The sequence below is a fragment of the Stegodyphus dumicola genome, chromosome 5 (genome assembly GCF_044657685.1).
Source record: "Stegodyphus dumicola isolate Sdum_Otavi_A_Nest chromosome 5, ASM4465768v1".
NCBI classification, from domain to species: domain Eukaryota; kingdom Metazoa; phylum Arthropoda; class Arachnida; order Araneae; family Eresidae; genus Stegodyphus; species Stegodyphus dumicola.
Window position 1 is genome coordinate 226,373,292 of NC_140772.1, and position 26,900 is coordinate 226,400,191.

Sequence of the window (26,900 nt, forward strand, 5' to 3'; positions counted from 1 at the left end):
TAAAATTAATATTTACCTCTTTTTTTCTCCAGCTTCACAAAGCGGATTCATGAATAAAGATAAAATAAAAAATAAATTAAATTAATTACAAATAATTGAACAATTAAATTAATTTTAAATAGTGGAATACATTTCATTTTGTGCTCCGGCTGAATTAAAATCCTATATGTATATAGAACAGAGAGTCAATCAAAATAATACAATTAAAAACACATACATGTATGTGTAACTTTGTGTAATTCCTCTACTTAATTTATTACCTTGAAATGTTAAGCTTATTAGTTGTGCTGATACTCTAGCAACTCAGTATTTTGTTGATTGAGTTTTTAAAATATCAACACAACAATTTAAGTATTGGTATGGTTGTACTAATACTTTAGCAACTCATTCGTCAATACTGAGTAGCTAAAGTATCAGCACGTCTATACAACAATATTTAAATGTAAGCAGTAAGCATAAATATGCAGAATGAAGTAAGCTAAACAATTTTATAGTGCTAACTTAATTTTGATAGTAAACACTGATGTGAACTGATCATGTGTGCAAATATGTCCTAAAAGAACATCATCTACATCACGCCTTTATCTACTGCAATATGTAATGTCCTGAAACATCATCTTCATCATGCCTTTATCTTTTGCAATATGTAATGTCCTGAAACATGATGCATGTACCTATTACAATAAAATAACATCATAAAACACGCACCTGTACAACTATGTATCGCTATATATATCATGTAATGTAATGCATTTTACCTGATCTAATTTACCCCCGGCGGTGGCAGAACTTGCAGTGTTGGCTGGAGTCACAATTTCATCATGACTCGAAGATGCCGGAAGATTTTTGTTTTTCTAGTCAATGTGTAGAGCTAATGGCTACTTACTTCAGGTAAATATTAGGTGGCCCCTTCACTTCTTCGTAACATAACACCACAAGCAGTGGTCTATATGTTAAGCACAAGGTGTACTCTTGTAAATAGTTCTCTTGGATAAAAGGTTTCAACCTTTATCCTTATTCTGTTGTTACTGAACATCAAGTTGATTAGTGAATTTGGTTTGGTTTGGTGTATGTGAGCACGACAAAGCCTCGAGGGCTATCTACCTGGGAAGAGGAATGCCTTCGTGAAAGACTTTCTAAGAGAAACTGGCTCGTATATATGTTACACATAGGAAAACCCATGAAAATCTCCATACAACCAGCCCATTTGCGGGACTCGTACCTCAGACAGAAGTACCAGTGTTTAGTGATTAACTATTTTTAAGGTAATATGGCTGAGATTATGCTATTTTTAAGGCAATATGGCCGTCAATAGATATAATTCAATATAATTATTTTCTGATGGATAATGGAATTAATTTAATCTAATGCCAATTAGAAAACGGCTATTTACAATAGGGAGATTTTTAAAAGCACTATAACTGTAATTAAGAGCACTGTAATTTTTATTCCACAATCAGCTGTTATGTAAGATTAGCTGCTTTCTGTGTATTTTTCATGTTATATAACTGATATCCATACGTCTTGAACAAATATACAGCAAATGCAAGACAAATTATTAAAAAATTGCAATTTGAAACATTAATACTAATTTTCTATTACTATACATAATACTAATGATGAATTTATATAATATGTATGCTTAGAATCTAAATACGACGAACTTTGAATCTGATGACTCTATAAATATATATTTATTTAGTTACAAAATTTTATTAGATGCTATTTATATGCATAGTTCTTTGTAATGTTATTTATGTGCATAGTTCTTTGTAATCTTCACAATCTCTAATAAAATACTACATATTTATTACTATAGTTTGAGATGATTGTACTTAAATTTGTAGATATATTGACTTCTAAGAGTTGTTCCATTCCCCCCCCCCCCAAAAAAATAAATGAAATGAAATGAAAATTAAAAACACTATTCCAAATTGCTGTAGTTAAAATATTAAGAGGTTACATTTGGAATTCATTTTCTGACAGGGTGTCAGCTGACAGTTTTAATTTATTCAGAAATCTAAAAGAAAATATCTCTAGAAAATCTCCAAATTATAATTATTGCATTCAAAAAAGCTTTTAGTGAGAAATATGTTTAAACTTCGATAATAAGCTCAGTCTAAAGTAAAGAATAAAATATCTCTTTACCAAGTTTTCATTGTGCTTAACTGTTTTAATATTCTTAAACTAAAAAGGAACTAAAGGAAAAATTAAAAAGAAATAAAATAAAATTCAAGTGTTTTTAATTAAAAAGTTAATAGTTTTAATAATGAAACATAATTATATTTAATCTCAGCCATATTACCTTAAAAATAGCTTGTGAGAAACTCCGCAATAATATTTTTAATTTTCATATACACATACCAAAGTTAACTAAGTAAACAAATAAAAAAATGCAATTTCAAATTTATCATCGAAATGTTATAGCTAATCACTTAATCAGAGAGTAAAAAGTTTGCTTTCAACCTAATAAATTAAACAAATAAAGTAGTGATAAAATATACAAACAGACGTATATCTGAGACATTAAAATTCAGATTTGAATACTTCATTTATTATAATTATAAATACACGGTTTAGTAATTAAAATTATAAATACACAGTTTAGTAATAAAAAACCATAAGTCCCTTTTGATTATGTGCGCTTTTATCATTGTGGGCTTTTATCAATGTGCACTTTCATCGCTGTGGGTATTTGTCGCATGGGCAATTATCATAGTGGGCTCTTTTTTTGTGGGCTTTTGTCGCATGCGCTTTGGTCCAGTGGGCTTTTGTCTGGGAACTGTTAGCAGAATACCAGAATTTCACCATTGGTCATACAGGTATATTCCTGCTGCACTGACTATGTTGTTCCACCCCAGTTCTGAGAGAGACCATCCAGAGGGCGATAGTCTGAGAGTCTTCTACCCCTCTTCCTCCACCATCAACCTCTTGAGAGGATTCTCAGCTCGCTATATATTTTGAGTCCCTCCTTGCTGCACAGGTACTATATGCTTAGAAAGGTCCATGCTTTCTCCAGAATTTGAGTCCAGGCCCATCTATGTGATTAAACAGCATCACTAACCACTATAGTGGCTTACTGGCTGGATGGCGATGACATGTAGACATGGCGGCAACATTGGGGTTTCGCTCATTGTTTAGGTAAGATAGAAGAATGCTAATCTCCTAGCACTGCTAGTGCAGCTCATAGAATTTAAGAGGGTTGGCAAAAGTTTTAAAATTTAGAAAAGCACCAAAAATTAAAGTTGGCAAAATATTTAGAAAGGCAAAATTTTTGGAATTTATGATTAGCAGAAATTGCACTGCACGGCAAAATTCGTAGTGCTAGTCTTGCCTTTCTCCAAACCACTTTAAAGGCCAATGTGTGATTCTGGCTGACATCAATACAGCATCAATCAATGCATTGTTAATGCCTGTGGGGTGAGATGTTAATGCCTCGCTAGATAGTAGGTGAGAATCTCAGTTAGACAGAAGGAAAATCACATGTACATCACACCTACTTATTTTGAGTATTATATTCTACATTCCTAGATTAGATTTTTTTATTATTATTTTTATTCTGATGATTTGGAGGTCAAGGACTGGTTTGGATATCCAAATTTAAGACTTTGTACTGTATGCATAAATTATATAGACTGATAGCTAATACACACATTCTAGTGTGTAATTTTTTTAGAAGTAGTGAAATGTAGGACATTTTATTTTCCAGAAAAATGATCGGGCTTAATTTGTAGGGAAAAGATCATGCTTTATTCAGTCTTTCTGTAAAAACTGTTGTTGAGGCTGTTTAATGTATGTATTTTATTAACAAATTGTATATAAATAATGGGAAACTGTTTGAGAGCAACAATTCTCTCAGTATGTTTTTAGCTTTCAGATTAAAAATGAAAATAAAATTAATAATAAAGGCTTTTACTTATTAGTTTTTTTTTTTTTTTTTTTTCTTTTCTTTTTTTTAAGGTGCTGCACAAAAGTTGTATGTTAGATTGTTTCAAAGGAAGTATAAATGGTTAAGACCTAGTAAAATCAATTACCCGGATATCACCAACAATCCCAAAGAAATTCTGGAAGAACTAGTCAAAAATAATTTAGTTGACTCAGGTATGATTTAACCTATTCATTTTAAGAAACTAGTGTATGCCTCTTATATTTGGTTTCATAATTTTCTGAAAATGGTAGATTAGATATTTAGTCAGGCTTAACATATGAAAATATTTTTAATGAATTTGCTGCATAGAATGTTATTAGTTTTAAAATACCTAACATCATTAATATCTCACAAAATTTTATTTCCGGTTTTGAAATCTTCCAGGAATAGATTAATTTTTTTATCTCCTTTTCTCCCTTTCCTGGTATAATCATAAGCAAATGTGATTTTTTTTTGGTACAATTCCATGAGTTTTTCCTTTTTTTTTTTTTTTTTCTTTCTTTCCCTCTTCATGCAGTCAGACTTATTATTATTATTATTATTATTTTTTTACCTGAAAATTATTTAAAGCATTTTATGAGAATTAACAAAAATCCCTGCAAGGGCTGATATGTTGACACTAGTTGTTCTGCTGCTTAGCATTCTGCCACTCCTAAATTTCATTGCCCAGTACCTCTAGAATTTTATTGCCAGGTGTGGCTGCACTGATTGCACCATCCCTGTTGCCAACCTTAATTTCAGTTTCTGTACTATAGTGATTTCATGTCTTATATAGCTGAAAATATTTTTTTTTGAACATGTATTGTTAGAAAACAAATTAGGTATGCCCCTTGACTTGGCATTTAATTTTGTCTATATTTGTGAAGTATTTTACCAAGTAGAATCATGTAAAAGGATACAGTTAATTTAGCAGGTTGTCTCGTATCTGTTAATATGTTTGTGTAAGATTTATGGTTTAAGGGCAAATGTTTCACATTCTGCACTTTATTATTCATATCAAGGTGTAAAAAGTCATAATTTTAAAAAATTAAATAAGTTATTTCTTATTTTCTTCTGCATTGACTTATTAAATGATTATTATGCATTTATGGTTCTTGAAAAATTTAACTTCCACAGAAATAGCAGGTTTTCCTGAAACTTCTTTGCCATGCTTTCTAAAATCCTAAAATTGATCTACTTAATGATTTTATAGAATATTTGTCTAAAACTATATATTTTAACATCTAATTAATTAGATAAACATATATAAATGAAATTGAATAAAAGCTACAAGTTTATTTAGATCTTATAAGTAATTTGCATAAAATATGTAAACATTTATAGTGAATACTTTTGTTTGCTGTTTGATTAAAAATATGTTTAACACATTGAACTTACAAAAGAGATCTTTTGTGAAAAGATTTATTACCTTTCTTTAACAATTTACCACAATAAAAAGAAAAGAACAGAAGTTTCATAAATTAATGCATGCATGTAAATGAATTGTTTCGCACCCTATGCAATTAAAGTATTTTTATTATTTTTGCTGGGGTATATCGGCAGCCGAGCGGTTAAGTCGCTGAACACTGGTAGTTCTGTTTGTGTGTAATGTGAATACGAGCCAGTTTCTCTTGCAAACGCTTCCGCAAAGGCATCTCTTTCCTTAGTCAGATAGCCCTCAAATGCTTTGCCATAATGATATAAACCAAATCAAACCATTTATTTTTGTTGGACTTGCATGCATCTAATACCTGTAGAGATGAGGTGCTAATTTTTTGTTGTGACAAACTGTGCATGTGTGTCTCTAAACTTATCTACTTACTTGTTTTTGGAACATCCTGAATAAACTGTATATTTAGCTAACATAAAATTACACATTTTAACAATTTGTTAGTTAGATAAAAAGGATTATTAATAAAATAATGATCTTGAATAAAAGCTACAAATTTGTTCAGATCTTTCAGTATACAGTACAAAATAAAAAATAAAAAAATAAGCATCATATTGAATAACTGCTTATTGTATGATTTTAATTATTTGTGTTTAAAAAAAAAAAATTAGAAAAAAAGTCTCCTCCTTCTACCAACAATATATTATAAAATAATTTAGTAATTATTTTTTATAATTTAATTAGTAATTATTACACATGCTAAGTTTTAAGCTTTCTCTATAGATTTATTTAAAAATATTTAATCAATTTATAGTAACATATTATTTATTTCTGAACTTACTTTGTACAGGTTGATTTTTAAATTTTATATCAAACACTACATTTTAACATTTATTCAGGTTCCTTGTCCTTCCTCCCAACATTTTCCTACAGTCTAGATTGTCTGCAATATTCATTAATTTAATTATCTGCTGCCATAAAAATTTTGCATAAACTCTCAGTTTTTATCCTTTCCAAGATTTACCTAAATATCATTAATGGCAAACTTTTCTTTGATAAACAAAGATAATCCAATTCCATAATTTTTGTACTTTATATTCACATGTTATGCTATATAAATAACAGTGTTTACTAACAAGAGGTAAGGATTTTCCAATTTTGTTTTTCCCTTTTGTGGGCAATTTCCTACATGTTTTATAATAGAAATATTTTGGAAACATATAACTGAAAATTCCTTTCTATTGACAGTAGCAACATTAATGGTCATTACAAACCTCAGGTTAGACCAGCATTTCAGATTTTCTGCAAACCAACAATTAAATTCAAATTTAAATTCCATGTGAATTTTTGTAATTAAAAAATCTATCATTCATATTTTACAAACTAAGAATTAGTTAATAATTAAAACTAATTCTTAGTTAATACTTAATAAATCTTATCAGTTAATACAAGTATGTAAAATTCATAAAAATAATTAATATGCATTTGTTGATATATATGGCTTCTGCTTATAAATTCATTTACAAAATCTTTAGCATTATACTTTGAATATTTTTTCTGATAAATCATTTTGACTTCATTTATAAGCTGTGAATACATAAATCGATTGTTCATAAATTAATATTATCCTTTTAAGAAAACATTTCTTTTCAATATTATCCCATAAAAATCCATCAGATATGCTTGGGCATCCCAGATAAAACATCTAAATGGATATTAAGGACATCATAACTATAAATGGATTGATCATAAATTTGTAATCTAAGCATTAGAAAATCTTTTATTAATTATGATGATGAAGCAGTTATTCATAATTATGAACCTGATATGTCGGAAATTAAACCAAATGATTTCTTACCTATGTACATAATATGTAATGCTAGAAAGCAGTTATTAATTATAATAAAGCGGTAAATGCTCATTTTGGTGGAATATATTATAAACTAAATATATTTCAAATTATATTAATTAGATACATTGATAAAAGACTAAAAAATGAAATTCATAAAACGTGCATTTTTGTCTTTAAACTGTTCAATCAATTTAGCAATTATATTAATTGCATGTGAAAGGTAAAGATCTCATGCTTTATTAAATGACAACGCACTGAGAATATGGTAAGAGAGACAATAAAGAATGCCTGAAAATATCTTACGCTTTGCAAAATGGCAGCAACTGCAAAGTCCAAGTTAATGATATAGACATTGTAATGCAATGTTATAGACACCCCAGAAGTTTGGGAAAAGTTGCACTAAAGACATTCTTAATGTTAAAATTAGTATAATTTTATTTACTTTTTTTAAAACAAATATTTAACTACAATTTTTTCTTTCAGCCACTTTTTTTTCAAGTATTTTGATATGGTTTATGTATTTTTTAAATTCAATTTATGTCTAACAGAAGGGAATATGATTATTCTTTCTGCATGCAGAGAAATATTTATATATACTATGTCCTTCTAAAAATCATGGTGTCAAAAATTTCTTAAAACTACTTTTACTTCAGAATTTTCAATATTTTAAAATTATATTTCAGCTAAAAAGTGAAAAAATTATTAAAAACAATAAAATAAATTTAAGTAAACAACTGCATTTAACCAATGAAAATTTATACTCTCTCATCTAAATAAATAATTTATTACTACTTTGAGAACAATTTCAGTTTTCAAAACAAATCCATTTAAATCAAACAGCTAGTGGGCAATAATATACAAACAGAGCCTGATCCATTATTTAATTTACTTAACTATAAAGCTGAGAAATCTTCTAAATTTCTTAATTATGAACAAATGCTTTTTTTAAAAACAGGTAATCTTTTCTATAATGTTACAAAAATGTCCACAATTAATAAGAAATAATTTACACTGTTTATTATTTTAAATTGTTGCAGTAGGTTTGGTATAATATAGCAACAATAAGAAATTACTTCATCTTACAGGGAAAATATCCAAAAGAATTAAAGATTTTGATGTTACAGCTTAGTGTGCTTATCAATTTTCTATAGTACAATCAAAAGTCGTTAATCCGGACTCGTCGAGACTTCGGCGATTCCGGATTATCGATTTTTCCGGATTATAGATCATCAGTTTAAATCTGGTAAGATGGCATGCAGAAATTATAAAATTAAAAATATGAAACCGTAATTTATGAAATAAAGAACAATTATGATCTAAAGGGTATCAAAAGTTACAAAAAAAAAAGCTTAATATTTATTTGTTTACTTTATTAAACATTTCTTTCAATGTAAGTTGTTTAAGTTGCTTCGTTTTTTATGTGATAATACATTCTCTTTAATTCTTTAAACAGACATAATTTCTTGTTCAGTTACAAAGTTCCGCTGTTCAAGTCCTATAATTGCTATGTCGAGAATACCGACTAATTTGTCAATCGAAATTTTTCGTTTTCAATAACCTCTGTTACTTTCTTTGCTATCGGAAGCGAATTATAATGACGAGGAATTTGATTTAAATCATATCAAAGAGGGAGTACATCGAGATGAAATACTACATTTAATAAGGAATTATAAGCCAAATAAAATAAAAACAGCTGCCCTGAAGGTAAGGATAGTGCTGACAGATCAACTTCCAATTCATTGCGCGGCGCTGTGGCGTTAAACATAAACAAAGTTTAGATAAACAAACGTTAAAGCTTAGATAAACAAAGGATATGCCTTTATCCATTTTTTGTAGCAATTCCACTTTTTGTTTAATGAACTTCGAAACATACTTTCGCTTTGTAGATCATTTACATATTAATAAATATATATCAGAAATTCTATTTGACATAATCAAAAGTTCAAGCTTACTTTTATAAAATTGCTCTAACAGTCTGCAAAAAATAATAAGCTGGATCCAATTAGAAGATTAAGGAACAACGCAATCTGCAACATTAACTGAAATAGATAATTAGATAATTTTAGCTTAGCTTATACTGTCCATTGTATATTAAATGCGCATGCGTAAATGTGTTATGCACATGGGTAGACACTTATGTGCATGTGCAAAGGTATTATGCGCATGCGTTGACGCATGCGTAGAAAGTTTGTAGCTTTGAGGTCCAGATTATGGACGTCCGGATTAAAGACTTTTGACTGTACTTAATAACGAGGTTAAACAATACTTTGTATAATCATTAAAAGGAAAAAAACTAATTAAAACGTGAATATTTTACAATAGTTCTACCACATCTAGTTTTAATTATCTTATCAGGAGGTTTAAAGTTAATTTCTTTACTAGCAAGAATGTTAAATTGGTTTTGTTTAGGTAAAAACAAGTTCTAATCACTTCCAAAGGATGCAATGGTTGCACAGTATCCTAAAGGAACGTTGAGGATGTTAAAGGCATTAAATCTTCAGGATCTTCAGACAAATAATTTAATGATCTTGCGTTGATTACAGCTTCCGTATCACAGAGAATGGTCACAGCTCCTCATATCTCAAGCAGGCTCTTCCTAATATTCTACTAAAAATTTTCTTAATCATCTGAATAATATGCTCCCACCAATTCCCCTCCATGCAGCTGTGGGGGGATTGAACTTCCATGTAATCTTCAAAATAGAACATTCTTACATAATTTTGTTCCAACTGAGTGAAAGAAAGAGGTTGTTAGTCCTGACAAAGTTCATACCATTGTCACTATACATAGTTTTTGATCATCCACGTCTGGATATGAACCTTCTGAAGCCCAACAAAAAATTGTCGGTGGAAAGTCCTTGTATCAGTTCAAGATGTATGGCCCTATAAACAGCACAGGTGAATAAAAGTATCCAACATTTCTTTCCATCCTTTAGATAAAAAGGTAAAGATAAGTCAACTCCAGTTACTTCAAAAACCAGAGTGTCTTGGACCCTGTCTTCAGGCATTGGGGCTGGAACTGTTTTTTTTTTTTTTTTTTTTTTCATTATATCTTTTGCATCGAATGCATTTTACGATTACCCTTTGAACTGTTTTGTGTCCTCTTAAAATCCAAAACCGTTGACAAATATCCTTCAAACAATTTGAACTCCAGCGTGTGAAAGTACTGTATGTCTTTTGAAAATTAACTTTTCTACAATTTGATGATCAGAAGGTAAAAGTATGGGACACATGAAATAATCTCTATCATCTCTTTGAAAGATTTTTGTCTTCAGTCTCATTAAACCTTCTTTATCAGTGAAAATGCAAAGAGTTTTTAACTTTGATTTTCTAGATTCGTTTTGGAAAGATTCTTTCTGAACAATTAAGAAAAGCCTTTTCTCAGCTGCTTCTGTTTCCTGAACAAATAATTCTTCCATCCGTTTGTGATCGGAATTTCTAGAATTATGAAAGAATCGCAGAATCCAAGCTATCAGCCGAATAATTCTTGAATATTTAGAAAAACGATGCAAGTACCATTTTTTGTTAGGAGCAATTGAGGTAGGTAAGGGAGTTATTTCCTTTTTTTCTTTCTTTTGAAATGTCTTCCATATTTAATTTAATTTCAGAGATGGGCCAATTTTCTTCAGGCTGTTTAAGCCACGGTGGACCCTCCCACCATCTGGATCTGAGCAAAACTCCAGCAGAACATCCTCTGGATGGGAGATCAGCCGGATTGTCGCTTCCTGGAATATGCTTCCATTGTTCCTTTGATGTTAAATTTCTTATCTCCTTCACTGGATTATTTACAAATGTTCCCCAGTTATCTTTATGCTTGATCCAGAACATAACGGTAGAGGAGTCAGTCCAACAGGTACTTAATATTCCATTTAAATCCATCACTTCTTTCACTGTTGCACTGAGACGAGCTCCGATCAGGCATGCTAACAATTTTAATTGAGGCATTGCTATCTTTGTTAAAAGAGCCACTTTACGTTTAGCTTAAATCAAATGAACTTTTACCCCTTTCTCACATTTGCTTGTAGAAATACGATTGCGCTATAGGCAGACTTGCTCGCATCACAAAAAGTATGAAAACTCAATTTTTCTTCTAGGACATTGCTTTAGACATATCTTGGAATTTTGATCTCTGTCAACAGATGTAAATCTTCAAGCCATTTATTGAACTCCAGGCGAATATCTTCTAGACAGGTTTCATCCCAACCAATCTTGAGGTTCCAGCTATTCTGTATTAACAGTTTCAAATGAATCATTACTGGGCACAGAATTCCTATAGGATCGAAGATGCTATGAACTGTCAAAAGAATATATCTTCTAGTAATGGGTTTTTGCTTGAAATCAATTTTTCAAGATCACAAAACAGAACATCTTTAGTTTTATCCCATAATAATCCAAGAACAGGACAAGTCTTTTTTTTGGGGGGGGGGCTATTTTTCACCTGTTAGGCTGGAATGCTTCCAACCTCTTAAATCCAAACAACCTGTAGCCAAAATCTGTTTTGCTTCAAAAATGAATTTCTTAAGTTCATCTTGACTAGTTACCAAAGTTATGCAGTGATCCATATAGAATGCATTCCTCAGCTTTTCTAAGGTTTCAGGAAAATGGCTTTCATTTTGTCCCAAATAGTAATCTAGAACGGCAGCCAGCAAGAAAGGGCTGCTCGTAAGTCCAAACACTACCCGTCGGTGATGATAAATTTTTTGTTTTCTTTCCTTATAATCTTCCTACCATATGAATCTAAGAAAATCTTGGTTTTCTTTGGCCACAGATATTTGTAAAAAATCCTTTTTTATATCTGAAACTACACCAATTTCTTTGTGACAAAATCTCATAAGTGATAGAGGAATTTTTTTGATTCTGTTTCTAGACAGTCGTTGAGTGAAAGTGAGTTCTTGCTTCTACACGAAGCATAAATACAGAGCTTACCTTCGTAGTAGAATTTCCTTTAAAAATACCTCTATGAGGCAAATAATGACAAGGATTTCTCAATTCACTATCTGGTACTTCTTTGGTGATAGTTTCCTGTAACCATTCCTCAAATACAGCTTCATAGTCATCATATTTTCCTTCTTTAAGAAATTTCTGAGTAGTAGTTATGCATCTTTTTTCAGCTATATCTTTGTTTTCACTTAACGTCTCGTACGTCTCTAACCAAGGTAGTTTGACGATGTAACGCATCTCTCTGAATGATTTTTCTAAAATGCTGAAGAATGGACCGTTCCGTTTCTTCTTTAGTTCTTGTTTCAGTAGGATCCTTTATACCTATAGTATCTAGTTTCCACAAATCAGCCACAGAAGAATTTTTAATCAGTAAAGATGTCTCTAAGTGGGATGAAGTTTCATCAAACCTTTCTTCGGACATGTTTCCCATGATAACCCATCCTAATATTACTCAGGCTGCTTTGAGAACTTGGTCAAACTATTGGATTCCAAAGGCTTAGAACAGTCAGTAGAAGATGCTATCTCAAGAGGATATATTCTCTGAATAGGACGAAGAAGTTCTTGTTGTAAAGTCTGCACTTTTAGAAGCTGCTCATTACTGTCTTTACTTGGAACAATCTCAGTAGTACGACCTAAAGGCTAGTTAGTTCTCTTTTTGTTATCAGCTCCAACTAGAATAATATCACCCACAGCCACTGGGTGTCTTAGTTTTTTATTGTTCCCTCGTTGAATGAGAGCACCTAAGTTTTCCGACCAAAATCGGTTCCTTAATTCTTTAAGTTTGATTTGTCTGTATTTGAGTCTCTTGGACAGAGAATTTTGTTCCACAGTATCAATATCTGGAACACTGCATGCATGAAAGTCTTGAAGAAACATCGATGGAGAAATGGGCTTTATCACATCTCATTCAGAGATATAAGTCAGAGGTCTTGAGTTGATTACACTCTCACAGTCTGTCAGAGCAGTTGCCATTTCTTCATAATTTAGATGAGCCTTTCCTAACAGTCTTTTAACACTCTTTCGATATTCTTATTAGTCGCTTCCACCAACTACCCCACCATGTGGCAATCTGTGGGTTAAACTTCCAGTCAATCGAATTGACGACTCCATGTTTCTGTATATGGTCCCAATCTAGTTGTTTTAATGAGTTGGCTTCTCCGACAAAATTAGATCCATTGTCACAGTATACAATTGTACATCTTCCTCTGCAAGCTATATATCTTCTGAATGCCATTAAAAAGGCGTCTGTGGAAGTGGCAGTAATTAGCTCAAAATGTACTACTCTGTACACTGTGCAAGTAAATATTAACATCCAACTCTGTCTATTTTCTTTTAGAAACAGAAGACTAGCCATGTCAACCCCTGTAATTTAAAATACCGCAGCATCTTTAATACGATTTTCAGGAAAATGGATAAACGGATAGAAATTCAAAATGGATAGAAGGTATATAGATCAACATTGCCTGTCCTTTTCTGCATGATTTGAAGGAGCAAAAGATCTGTAACCTATCAAAATACACATTAAAGTTGATATTACTTTAATTATTATAAACAAAAGGAAAAAGAGCCAAAAATTTTGCTATTCATTAGATTGCATAAGATATTGACCATAGGAGATTCTTGATTGTGTTTATGTGTCAATCAAAGATTTTTGAGAAGAACAACTTTAGCAACTGTAATGATTTTTTTCAGCTATTTACATGGAATATTTCTTCTTTTCTTTATTAATAAAAAAATCTCTTTCTATAATGCCTGCCCATGTGATAAGATTAGAAGCATTTTTGATATTTTCCATGCTTTTGTCTAGTGAAAAGTAGAGAAAATAAAGGGAAGATAAACATGTTAAGAAAAAAGATTCTAGTATCAGGAGTAAAACATTCAAATATTATGTTTCCATTTCTCTTGCAGACGTTCTCCAAAAAGTAAGAAATTCATCGCAAACTTTCTGTAAAATGCATCCATTATGTGTTGATATGCTGATACCATGGAGACATTTTTCATTTTGTCACATATTTATCGAATCTTCTAGAATCATGGGTCTATGAATCTAGCCTTTAAAACCTTCTAAACTTTCCATGCTGCAATGTCAAAAATACTAAAGAAAAATTAACCCAACCAATTCTGTAACAGCAAAAAGCCAGAAATATTTTGAAAAAAAAAAGGGGGGGGGGAAGGAAAAAGTGTAAAATTAATTTTATAGTGAAAACTGATGCATATTCTGAGAATTTTGAATAATCCGAGAATCATTTTGAATGACAGAAGTTAATAAAAGCAGTTCTAGAATACACACTTTACAGAATTCTCATGAAATCCAAACTGTTCATTCCCAAAGATCATACATTAACCAATGGATATAATATAAAAAAATATATATAAATAAATAAATAAAAACCTCATGAAAATTATGTAAATTCATTATACTTTTAGCAATTTTAACCACTTCCTTTAAAAATATGTTTAAGTGGTAAAATGCAGCTTTAAAGTAACTATAATCACGTTAAAAACATTTGTTCTGTTCACATTATAGTACTATCTATTCAGTATATACTGGGCCATGAATTTCAGAAAGAAAAGTATTTAAAGTACTCATTACGTGAGCTGTTTAAATTATTCAATAAGTTTGCAGAAATTATGGTTCAGGAATTTAGATTAAAATTTACAAGCAAGGGAGCTGATAAAAAGTTAAATGAAGAAATGACAATGAAGAAACATTTTATTGAAGTGCTTGAGAAAGCAGCTTTAAAATTTAAAGTAATAAATTAATTAAAACTCAGCATTTGAAAAATGTGAAATGCAGGTCAAGTTCTTAACATTTTGTAATATAATATAATTAAACTACTTTAAACAAATTATTTGGGAAGCTAGCCCTAGAGTGCACTGTCATAATTGAATTAACCAAATCTAAACAAATTATAATAAACTCATTTACCAAAAATTTTTCCGGTTTAGAAGTCGAATTATGAGATGATCATCTCATATTTAACATTAGGTAAACTGATTTATGCCCACTAGAGGCAATTCATTATAATTAAATACACACATGCACACACACAAAAAAGTGTTTCTTTTCAAAATTTACCCCACTACATTCCACTAAGTTAATTAGAGTGGCTTAAACTTATAAAGGAAAAGATTTAAAGGAAAATTATTAAAGCAAAATTATAAAGGAAAAGATTTTTACCATCATTTTTATTTGACACAAGCATGCATACACCCTGTCCCAAAAGTTTATAGACTGAACTATATCATGGAATATAGCTTCTTATATATTAAAAATTGCTTAAATATTGCTTCTTATATTAGAAAAATGGAAAGGAACACAAACATCAAATAAAAATCTGTTTATTTACATCACATGTGACTTGCATTCCATTAAATATTCAACTAAAATAGTAATTTGTATTTTAGAAAAAATAAACACAGAAAAGAATATGCATCCCATAAGTTAACAGGATATTAACTTTTTAGCAACTTGTGATCAATTTCAGATTACTTAATACTTCAAGGCATTAATGGAAGAAACTGCCTCGTAAACTCCCTGAAGCATAATACCCCAGTCATTCTTGATTGGGTTAAAATTGGGACTCACTGGGATTGGTGGCCACTCAAGAACAGTGACTTCCACAACTAAGTAATTTTTTGTAGTAATAGAGGCATGAATATGAGCATTGTCATGCTGGTACACCCAGTTCTGTTCTCCAGTGTTTTCTGCAAATGGCCTAAGATGGTCTCCTAGTGTTTCTGTATATTTAGATGAATCTTGCTGACCATCTAGAAAAGTGAAACCCACTTGCACATTGAAACCGAAAGCTCCCCATACCATAACAGATCCACCTCTACTGTTCCTACTGAAATAGCTCTGAGATTCTTTTTGTAAGTCATGCCAGTAATATGAATACCCATCAGGAACATCTAAATTCCACTTTTTTTTTTTTTTCATCTCTGAAAATTACAGAGATCCATTTATCACCATATGCCATTGGTTAGAGGTCCATTGTACTGTCATTCGTTTGTGGTGCTTTGAGAGTGGTAATGATGAAGCCATTTTTATGTGAATGATGTAATCAGATTCCTTGATTCGCTTATGAATAGTGCTTTTGAATATTTGCAAGCCAGAAGCCCTTATATAATTTGGCGAAGTGACTTTTTCTATGTCGAAGCCATTCTTTGTATGTGCGTATTGTTGCAACTGTCCATCATTTGGGGTCTTCTTGAATGTGGTTTTGGATGATGTGATGCCTTACGAGGCATTACACAGTAAATCATACTTACAGATGATTCAGAAGTTTCAAAGTTTCTTTAACAGACCTACCATGTAATTTAAAGATCAGATTCCAATAAACTTCAGTATCAGAAAGTTCCTAGCTTTAGGCATACTTAAATGCAATTCAAATAATCTTTTTTTTTTTTTTTTTTTATATATATATATATATATATATAGGAGTTTCGAATGAGGGCATTATCATATAAATGATTAAAGTTCCCCCATCGTTATTATTACTAACAAATTTTCATAAAATGACATTTGTGCATAAACTTTTGGAAAATACATTTTGTCCATTTTTATTTTTTCTAAGACAAATCAATATTTTTTTTTAATATTTACTCAGATGCAAGGTACATGTGTTTTAAATAAACATATTTTAATTGGGTAATTTTATGCATTTCTGTTTATCTTAAACATCTAATTTACTTGAGTCTGTAAACTTTTCGGACAGAGTGTATTTCAAATAAAAATGAAAAATTATTTGTGTAGTTATAAAATTTCACAAGGGTGATTTTTAAATTTCCAGGATTATAGCCATAATTTTTCATTCATATTTGAAATAACCTCTTGTGTCTAATTTTACTACTTCATTCCAATTATGTAATATGTTTTTAATACTGTGTTTTTTATGTTTCTGAATCAGAAGATTGTAATTTTTGTGTTCCTTTAATTATTTCTTTAAATTTAATTACTTCTTGTTTTAGTATTTACTGGTGACACAGAATGACTTTTATTGTGGTATGCAGATTGTCTGCATGAAACATTTCATCTTATAAAATATATTGTAATAATTTACACATAAAATAAACATTTAGACATGTATTCTAAAGTATTCAAAATCCTTGTGTGGGAAATACACCTCCCTGAGCTAATGTAAAAAAATCAGAGGTGACTAAAGAATGTTTGTAGGAAATGCACTTTTGTATTGCATATTTAAACAATTTTTAACTGTAGGAAAAAAAAAAAAAAAAAAAAAAAGAAAGAAAAAAAAAAAAAAGGAAAGTTTGAATTAAAAATTAAATCAATCAATACTTTAAATTTCAGTACTTTAATTTTCAAAGTATACAGTGCAATTCACCACTATAAGAAATAAAACCTTGCTTTTCTACATTCTGATTCTAGTTGGACTCATAACTCACAGGCCTACCAGTAGCTAAATATCTAAAATCAGAAATACTTGTAGTTTCCTATCATCTAATCCAATAATGGAGGGATTTATCAATATATGGAATAAATGCAGGCCAATTTCCTTTAAAATGTCCTCAACATAAACTGCTTCAACATTTAATTCAAAAGGAACATGGATGAGTTACAGCAGCAGAAGCACAGAGGTGACATATCTTATATTCAAATGACCCTAAAGTTTATTACCAAATCTTGAATATTCCTTTTGAATGTCATATTTACTGTACACATGTATTAACCTCTTCTTGGTTACTCTATTGATGTTTTTAATATAAATATCTACATAAAAATAATTATTAAAATTATGTAAAAAATGCTTTAGAAAATGGATTTCCAACCTTACCGTTAAAACAGCTTTTCAAACTGCTTTGGATAAAGCATAAAAACCACATTTATCACAAAACTAAAATCATGTATTTAATCAAAAAAAAAAAAAATTGTTTGGCTTACTTTATCAGAAAAAAAAAAAAAAAAATGTCTATAACTTATCTAAAATATCTTGAAATTTTTTAGTTAAAATTCTGACAGATATCATGCAGATATTCAATAACATGTCTGTCTACGGTAAGAACACCTCCCGCCACGGTGTCTGGTTGGTGGCGGTCGCTATAGCAACAGGGCTAGTATATTTCAAATAGGGACGAACCAAGGGTTGCTTTATTGTTATTTTGTTTTTGGCGACTGTTGGCTGAAGGGAAAAGAGTTTATCATTCGTCTTCTTAGTTTCATTCCAGCTGCACGCATCTTTTCTTAAGCCTTATATTATTACTATTAGCTATTTTTATTCTCGTTGTTATATCTTTTGTACTGGTATTTGTTCAAATTTGCTTCTATTTAGCTTGATTTTCGTAGTGCTTTGTTAATCGCCAATTTTTTTAAAATGCCCTTCCAGTTTAAGAAAGGTCAACCTTTAAAGTCTCAGGCACGTCAAATAGTGTACAATGTCGCAGAATTTTGCGCTTCTGAAGCTTCGGCGAACTCTTTAGTAGTTCCTCTTCCTCAAGTTTTGAAGAGAACATCGCAAGCTACTGGAGTATTGGAGTATACAATTAAAAAAATTAAGCGCGAAGTATCAACAATGGGGCAAGATCAACTTCTAAATACGCCTGGAAAGAAACGTAAAAGCCCTGCTAATCATAAGTGCGAAATTGACGATTTTGACAAATGCGTTATACGGCAGACTATACAAGACTTTTACATCAAAGAAAAGAAAGTGCCATCTGTGCGGAAATTATTGCCTGTCTTGAGGCAAAAAATAGACTTCCCGTGGCAAAAAGACTCATTGTGCAAAGTTTGGCGTTCGATGAATTTTCGCTGCAAGGAAGTGTGTTAACAAAAGAAAAATTCTTATCGAAAGACCTCACATTGTATTTTGGAGGAACAATTATTTACGCGAAATGAGGAAACTCAGAGCAAGTGGACGCCACATCGTTTACATCGATGAAACATGGATTGACAGCAATTTAACTTTTAAGAAATGTTGGCAGCATGATACGGTTTTGGGCGCACAGATAAATGTCAGTTCCAAAAATAGGATTGTTGTCCATGCTGGCTCTTCCGCAGGATTTATTCCAGGTGCCCAACTTATATATAAAGCATCAGCTCAAAGCGGGGATTACCATGGGCAAATGAACTATGAAAATTTTGAAAAATGGGTGTAGGAAAAGCTTCTTCCAAATTTACGACCTCAAAGTGTGGTATGCATGGATAATGCCCCGTATCACACAAAAATTGAAGATCCGACACCCACGAAATATGCTACAAAGCAAACAATGGTAAATTGGCTGATGAAGAAGACGATATGCTGCGATCCCAAAATGCGAAAAGCGGAACTGTTCAGCTTAATAGAATGCAATCGTCCTAAAAAAGTAATATATAAAATTGACAACATCATAAAAGAAAATGGGCATCATGTTGTACGTCTCCCTCCTTACCACTGTGATCTAAACGCAATTGAATACGTTTGGTCATCAGTTAAAAGACTGATCAGGGAAAGGAATGTGACTGGAGACTTAAGCTTGGAAAATTTGAAAAATTTAACACAAAAAGCTTTGGATGAAGTCACTTCTCAATAATGGCAGGCGCACTGCAACCACGTAGAAAAACTTGAAAATTATTATTGGGACAAGGACGAACTTTTAGAAGAGATAGTGGATGGATTAATAATTCAAACTGGCAGCAGCGATTCTGATTCTGATTCAGAAGAAACGGAATCTTGCGACAGTGACTAGATGACTTTTCAGATGTTATACCAAAGTCCTCCACGAAGGCATTCCTCTTCTTCATCTGATAACTTTGTCAAGTTGTAAGGATATTTCTAGGTTCAATATTTTCTTTGCCACTATGTAAATGAAAGATTACCAAAAGTGGGCAACAATGAGCCTTCGGCAGAGGCGAAACCCCCCCTGTGGATAATAAAGAACACTGAATGGTTGCTTCATTTCCCATTACTGTGTTCTTGGGGACCCACAAGCCATGGTATAATTTGCTTAAAAAATAATTTTTAATCTTTAATTGAAATTAAATAAGTTTTGTTTTATTATGAAAATATTAATACAAAATTATATTAATGAACAATGCTCACTGCAGTTATAAAAGCCAAATTTTGTATAATTATATAAATTTCGTATAATTTTAAATATAAAATAGGTAACTGAATAATTTAAGAGACCTTAATTTTGTTCTGATTTTAACATTTTATTATGTTACAAGCTATTACAGTGTCTATAAAAAGCAGCATGATGCATAAATGGGCGCTGGTAATTAAGAGGCCCAGCAGCGGCCGATCGGTAAAGTCACTGAACACTTGTAGTTCGGTCCGAGGTTTGAATCCCGTGAACGGGCTGGCTGCATGGGTGTTTTCCCCATGTGTAACGTGTATACGAGGCAGTTTTCCTTAGCAAGCCCTCCACGAATGCATCCCTCCTCTTAGGCATTTAACCTTGGAGGCTTTTCGTAATCATATAAACCAACCCAAACCACTGGTAATTAAGTAAAAACAGTTTTGATTTTAATTTACCTTCGCTTCCTTTCGTCATTCAATTGACCAGCTTTTGGTTTAGTTTGAAGGTATGGGAAAAGAAGAAATGTTCGCAAAAAGTATTTATTGAGAGCATTTTTTTTCAAAAATAAGCACGGATTTTTAAATGCATTTCCCTACAAGTTATTTTGATATATTTTTACTCATTGTACATCTAGAAAGATGGCAAATTCAGCGACTCGCACCTCACTCGGCAAAATCAAAGACCGTTCCTTAACTGCAAAAACTTTATTTACGCCATCAATTTTCATTTTCGGAAATTTAATGTCGGGGTCGACGCAAAGGGTCAACAAGCATTTTACTTGAAACTAAAACAAAATGTGAATATCGCCAAATCATCTTTAAATATGCCAAGTTGGCAAACTGAGAAGTAAATCTTCAAGACACCCCTACGAAAAATGGGTCACGGCTCGTTTCTATGGCAACAGACAGCCGCAGACAAACTGGCGAGAGCTGTTCTTACCGTAGACAGACAGTATTCAAGGCAGATAATTTCACTGTGAAAATTGTGAAGAAACTAGGGCTAGTTGTGCTATCTCTTAGCAATATTCAGAAATACAAAAATAATGGTGGAATTTAAAGCGGTGTATGAGTAGCGACGAATTCAGTTTCAACGATGGAGTTTTTCACTTCGCCACATGGCATTTGACACCGACCTTATGAGCACAAAAAAGCCAAATGTGTGAGATGTGATGCTGACCAAGAAGGGGTTCATAAACATTTAATTAAAAAGACACAATAAATATTTCCAAAGGAAAAAAAAAAAAATCACTAACATCATTTGTGTAAAACAAACATTTCCACTGAAGAGCATATGGGTTACCTTAAAGTGTGTAATATATTTCAATTCAAATAACTATGAATAAAATATAAATTCTGAATAAATTTACAGTAGTATAACCAGATACAAACAAGAAAGACAGCTTTTAGTTTCAATAGCAAAACAAAAAATTTCAAAACTATAGAAAGACTGCATTTTGTTAGTATTGCTAAAACCTGCACTAGGTTACTTTTATAAAATAAAGAAGCAGATTTTGTGTCTAAATCTCTATTGAAAATTGCGATGATGATTACAAACAAAATGCATAAGGTAATTTCTCATATCTTTCATTCATTTAGCATTATGAATTTAATTGGAAAGAGTGTTTATAAATATTTCAAAAGCAGTTATTTCAAGAATAATGTAATAAAATTACCAAATAGGATTAAATTCATAGTTAAAGAAAGCATACTAATTTGACTGCTTTAAAGAATTAATTATATTTTGTTATAATGTGGTATGAATATGCTGCATTGAAGTCAATGTTTTTAAAATTTTCATAAGTAGTTTACTATGCAGACAGAAATGAATTCCATGAAATTCTCCTTGTCTTGTGAAACTGGATGTGTATCCTGTAATAGAATAGGATACATACCCAGTTCCTATTCTATTACATCCAATGTATCCTGTAATAGAACACAAAATTACTAATTATTAAAAACACAGATTTATTGAATATAAATATCATAAAATGTTTATGGAAATTTTGGTCATTGAGATTAATATCTGTTTCTTTAGAAATAAAAATAAGCTTCCTGATATCACATAAATGCATGGGTAGAGTAGTAAAGTCTACGTCTTAACAGAGTTGCTGAGTTTCAAATTTCATCAGTTTGGATCTATTAAATTACATGAATGATAAATGATGCCTTCTGTTTTATAACATAAATGTACATAAGCAGACATAGTTGTAAGAAGTTAAGTTTTGTTAATAATTTTTACTCAATAACATCCCAATTACTTAATATCATTCAGTCTACCTACCGATAAATTCAAGCATATGATAATGCACGAGGTTTAATGAAGCACAGAATAAAACACTTTGTAACTAACTGGCATCAAATCAATCATTTTTATGTAATATTTCAAGTGCTTACTTACTATTACATAAAGAAATGGATAAAAAGTGATTCTTTGTTACCAGCTTTGAATTCAAGCTTTGATTTTGCTTCAGGTCTCTTGACTGGCTCTTAGTGCTGTAATATTCCAAGAACTGACTTTGGTACTTCCCATCCACTCACACCCTTGCTTCTAAACTCTCATACAACTTTATCAAATGTTCAAAGATTTATTTTTGAACCCCTACATCTCTATCAGCTTTCTTAAACTTATCCATGAAAGGCTGGATAATAATTACTTAAAATCTAAGGGAGTGTTATTTTATGGAGTATATTCATTAAAGATTCATTTCACTGAAAAGAAAATAATTTTTTTTAATCATCATAAGTATATAATTGCACATAGTAATCTCAGATTACTAATGTACTACCAAGTAATCGAATAATGAATGTAACATTTACATGAAATATAGTGCAAAACTTTTCGCTGGTATGAATTTTTCCCCAAAACTGTAACTTCATTTTTCTTTGAAAAAATTAAATAAAAAGAATATTATTAAGTATTTTCCATTGATAATACAAATTTCATTCTTTTAATTCTTGATTTTTTTTAAAGTTAGTTAATTTATTCTGATCTTTTTACATTTGCAAAGGAAATGCTAAATATTTTTCCTTGGAAATTCTTTGGAAAGTTTGCAAAGGGCCAAAGCTCTTGTGCTTATCAACAAGATAAATTTATGAAATTACTGAAGATAAGAAACATTATGTCTACTTTTTTGACAGAATAATTATTAACTAAACATTAAATTTACATATTGAGTTTTGCACATATCTATATATTATTAATGCAATACATTTTGATTTACAGAGAGTTAAATTTTGTATTTTATTCATATTTAAAAAATATAAATTTTAAAAATACATAAATTAAGTGATATTATATTACTTTAATTTTTAAATGTTATGCTTTCTGAATTATTAAAAAAATTTAAATATTAAACCATTTTTAACAAATTTTAAATAATAATTTTTGGTGTGTTTTTAAATTTAATACTTAAAATTATTTATACTATATTTATTTTCTTATTTTAGATACATTTACTTTATTTAGATGAAATAAATTAATGAAAAATCGCATGTGAAAAATCCATACTCTTGAAAGAACAAAATTAGTGCTTTCTCATTCAAAATTTAACTGTGATAAACTGTAGGGAAAACTTTAATGGTGCAAGTGGTTCTTTAATGATTTTTCATCGCTGTAAAAGAATTGCCCCGATATTATGGCAAATCTTTGTTATGTTATAAAGACATCATAAGAGTTAGAATGACCTGTTTGTGCAGAGTTAGACCATTTTGCAGTGTCTTTGCTACCTCTTATGTTACTTGGGTAATTAGAGCACAATAAGATGTGTAATACATATTTTACATATAAATAAATATAATAATTAGAGATAATATAATTTTTCATAATTTTATTAATTAGTAACATAAAATGCAATGAAAAATTTTGACAGCTTTTAGCATTACTAACTTACAAAGATTCTTTAGTCACTTAAATTTAAGCTTACATACACTTACACACTAACAAAAATGCAAAATTTTGTATTTTTATTCATATTTAAAAAATGTGAATTTTTAAAATATTTAAAATGCATAAATTAATATTAATTGATATTCTATTGTATTACTTAAATTTTTAAATGTTATGCTTATAGTTTTTATATAAATAAGAATAAACAATATTTCTCTTTAAAAGCATCTTAGTTTTATCTTAAGCATATTTTCCATATTTTAACACATTTTCCATAATTTAAAAAATATGAGAATATTGTATTTTAATCAATGTTTTTTTTTTTAATCTGCTGATAAAAATCATGATTTAAATCTTTGATTTTATCATCTAATTCATTGATTTTAGTCATCTAAGTTGTTGACACTTTTATCTCTATCATGTTATAGAATTTTGAGAGAAAAAAACTCATTTGCCCAGACACTAACCCCTCTGCTGACATGTTTCAAGCAATTAAAATACTTAGCTTTTTTTACACCTTGATTAGCTATGGGAACCGATTTACCAAGGGATCATTTTAGTGTGCCAGCAGAGTTTTATTTCAGGAAACTGATGTCTACAAACTGATTGTTGTGCTGTTAAATTGCCATCTTGCTTGCTATTGCTGCTTTTTATCCCCCACCGTTTCATCTCCCACCTTATACTAGAAAAGAAACATTTAAACTTTTGCCAGCTTTTCAAAACAAGGGGGGTAGGAATCTAAAACTCATTATACTGATCTCTAAATTTTGCAACCATGTGCTCAGACTCTGATGGACCATGTTTAAATCCAACCATGGATGAGACTGCTAAGTTGGAAGTGAATTTGTTGGCAAGTAAAATGTTCCACTTAGAAAAATTCTTACATTTGCTTAACATTTTTCAGTGTTCACAGTGCATTTATCAAGTGATACTCTTTGTTGACTGTTTGTTATTAGAACATTATTATTTTTTATTAGGTCTTGAAGGAATTGAATTAGAGACTGGATTGAATCTTTTATCTTTGATAGAAGTGAAAAGCTTATCAAAACAGTTCAATTTTTCTTCTGGAAAAAGTAAAACTGAAATCATCGGTGCACTTTTGAAACATTGCAGGCAGCACAAATCAGTCTTTTTTATGAATGGAAAAAATAATATTACTAATACGATGCTAAAAAAGTAAGTTGTTTTTTAATGCTGAAAAGTCACAGAATCATTCCCTTATGTTTATGACATTAAATCTTTTTTTTTTTTTTTTTATATTTTTTTACTGTAAAGAATATTAAATTTTTAAAACTTCTAAAATATTTTATTAATTACAAAGTATGATTGAATTGCATGATCAGTATTGCTTTCAGTGGGATCTGTAGATCCATTTTGGGAACAGTATAATTATGAATTGTAAATTTAAATTTTTTTTTCCAATCAGATTTTTATCAAATTTGATCAAGCACATGTGATAACTGCTAAACTCATAGTGGTATGTTTGTTATGACATTTTATCAAATCACTTTTAAAGAAATGTGTTTCATCTGGTTGCCACAGAAACCCAGATTACTGCTGATTTTACATAGATGCTGCATAGATGATACATAGATGATACATAGATAAAATCGAGATTATGGCCAATTAATACTAAATGGTAAAATAATAATTTAAAAGTCAAACATCAAACAATAAAAATCAGCATTATAGTATTTGCAAATTAATTTGCAAATATAACATTGATTTTTGTTGTTTGACTTTCAAAGTAATATTTATTCGTCATTTTATTTTAACCTAAATGATAAAATAATGCCAGTTTTGTCCTGGAATATAGATTAAAAGCAGAATTTTCAGAGACTTTGTATTGTTAATTTGGAGATAAATTTTCATGCTCTCTTTCTAATTCCATCATAAGAATCAAAGGCATTTATTGAATATTGTTTGGGGAGTGAAATTATGTTATCAAAAGCTGTGCAAGGAGGGGAATAATATAAATGCAAAACAGTGTTGATAGTCTACAGTTGTAAAAAGGAAGAAAATTAAACTAAATATATACTTCTTTTCTGATAAAATCTGGCCCACCAGCGGCCGAGCGGTAAAGTCGCTGAACACTGGTAGTTCGGTCCGAGGTTCGAATCCCGCGAACGGGCTGGATGCATGGGTGTTTTCGTGGTTTTCCCCATGTGTAACGTGTATACGAGTCAGTTTCCCTTAGAAAGTCCTCCACGAAAGGCATCCCTCCTCTTAGGCAGATAGCCCTTGTGTGCTTTGCCATAATTAAATACACACACACACACTGATAAAATCTGTTATTTATTTTCTTATAATTAATATCACTGATTTTTTTCCTTTCTGGTTTTACATGTTAAATTCTGTTTGTTTTTGTCTCATTTTAATGTGAAGAATATCTTTCATAAAAAAGTGTAAATGGTAAAAACTAAGATACAGTAAACTCTGTCATGATGACAAACTCTGAAAATGATTGCAATTTTCTGAGGACCTAAACAAGAACTGTCTTATAATAGTAATATTATTTCTTAAGACAACCACTTCTTAACCCAGCTGTGATCATCAAGAATATGTAAAAGAAATATCAACCTTTTACATTTTCATGCATTAATTTAAAAAAAAAAAAATAGTTAAAATGTGCCATACAAACTTATTCCCACTTTGAGTTCTTTTTTAAATATAGTAATAGTTATGGATAAAATAATTTACTACATGTAGCATAATGTAAATGCTTTAGTAGCTTTGACCGCCTGACTGGTATGTGCCTTTAACTGGTCATAAGGTTTCCCCCCCCCTCACTTGGCATGTATTAGTTCATAATTTAAAATATTTGGCTTTCTTACTTTCTTTAATGATGTAACTATCGTCTTAATTAATGGAAGTTTGTTAAAGTAGAGACATATGTGAAGCATCTGTGAG

At 30.5% G+C, this 26,900-nt stretch overlaps 1 protein-coding gene and 1 pseudogene across 3 annotated transcripts in view; both read left to right on the plus strand.

Moving 5' to 3' along the window:
- Positions 1-26,900, plus strand: part of LOC118184006 (fanconi-associated nuclease 1-like) — a 119,258-nt gene that overhangs the window by 20,128 nt on the left and 72,230 nt on the right. For all 3 annotated transcript variants that reach the window (XM_085817747.1, XM_085817748.1, XM_085817749.1), the window contains exons 2-3: positions 3,961-4,101; positions 24,968-25,166. In XM_085817747.1, coding sequence (XP_085673873.1) covers positions 3,961-4,101; positions 24,968-25,166 — 340 coding nt within the window. The remainder of the gene's footprint in view (positions 1-3,960; positions 4,102-24,967; positions 25,167-26,900) is intronic.
- Positions 16,826-19,907, plus strand: LOC146997424 (uncharacterized; annotated as a pseudogene).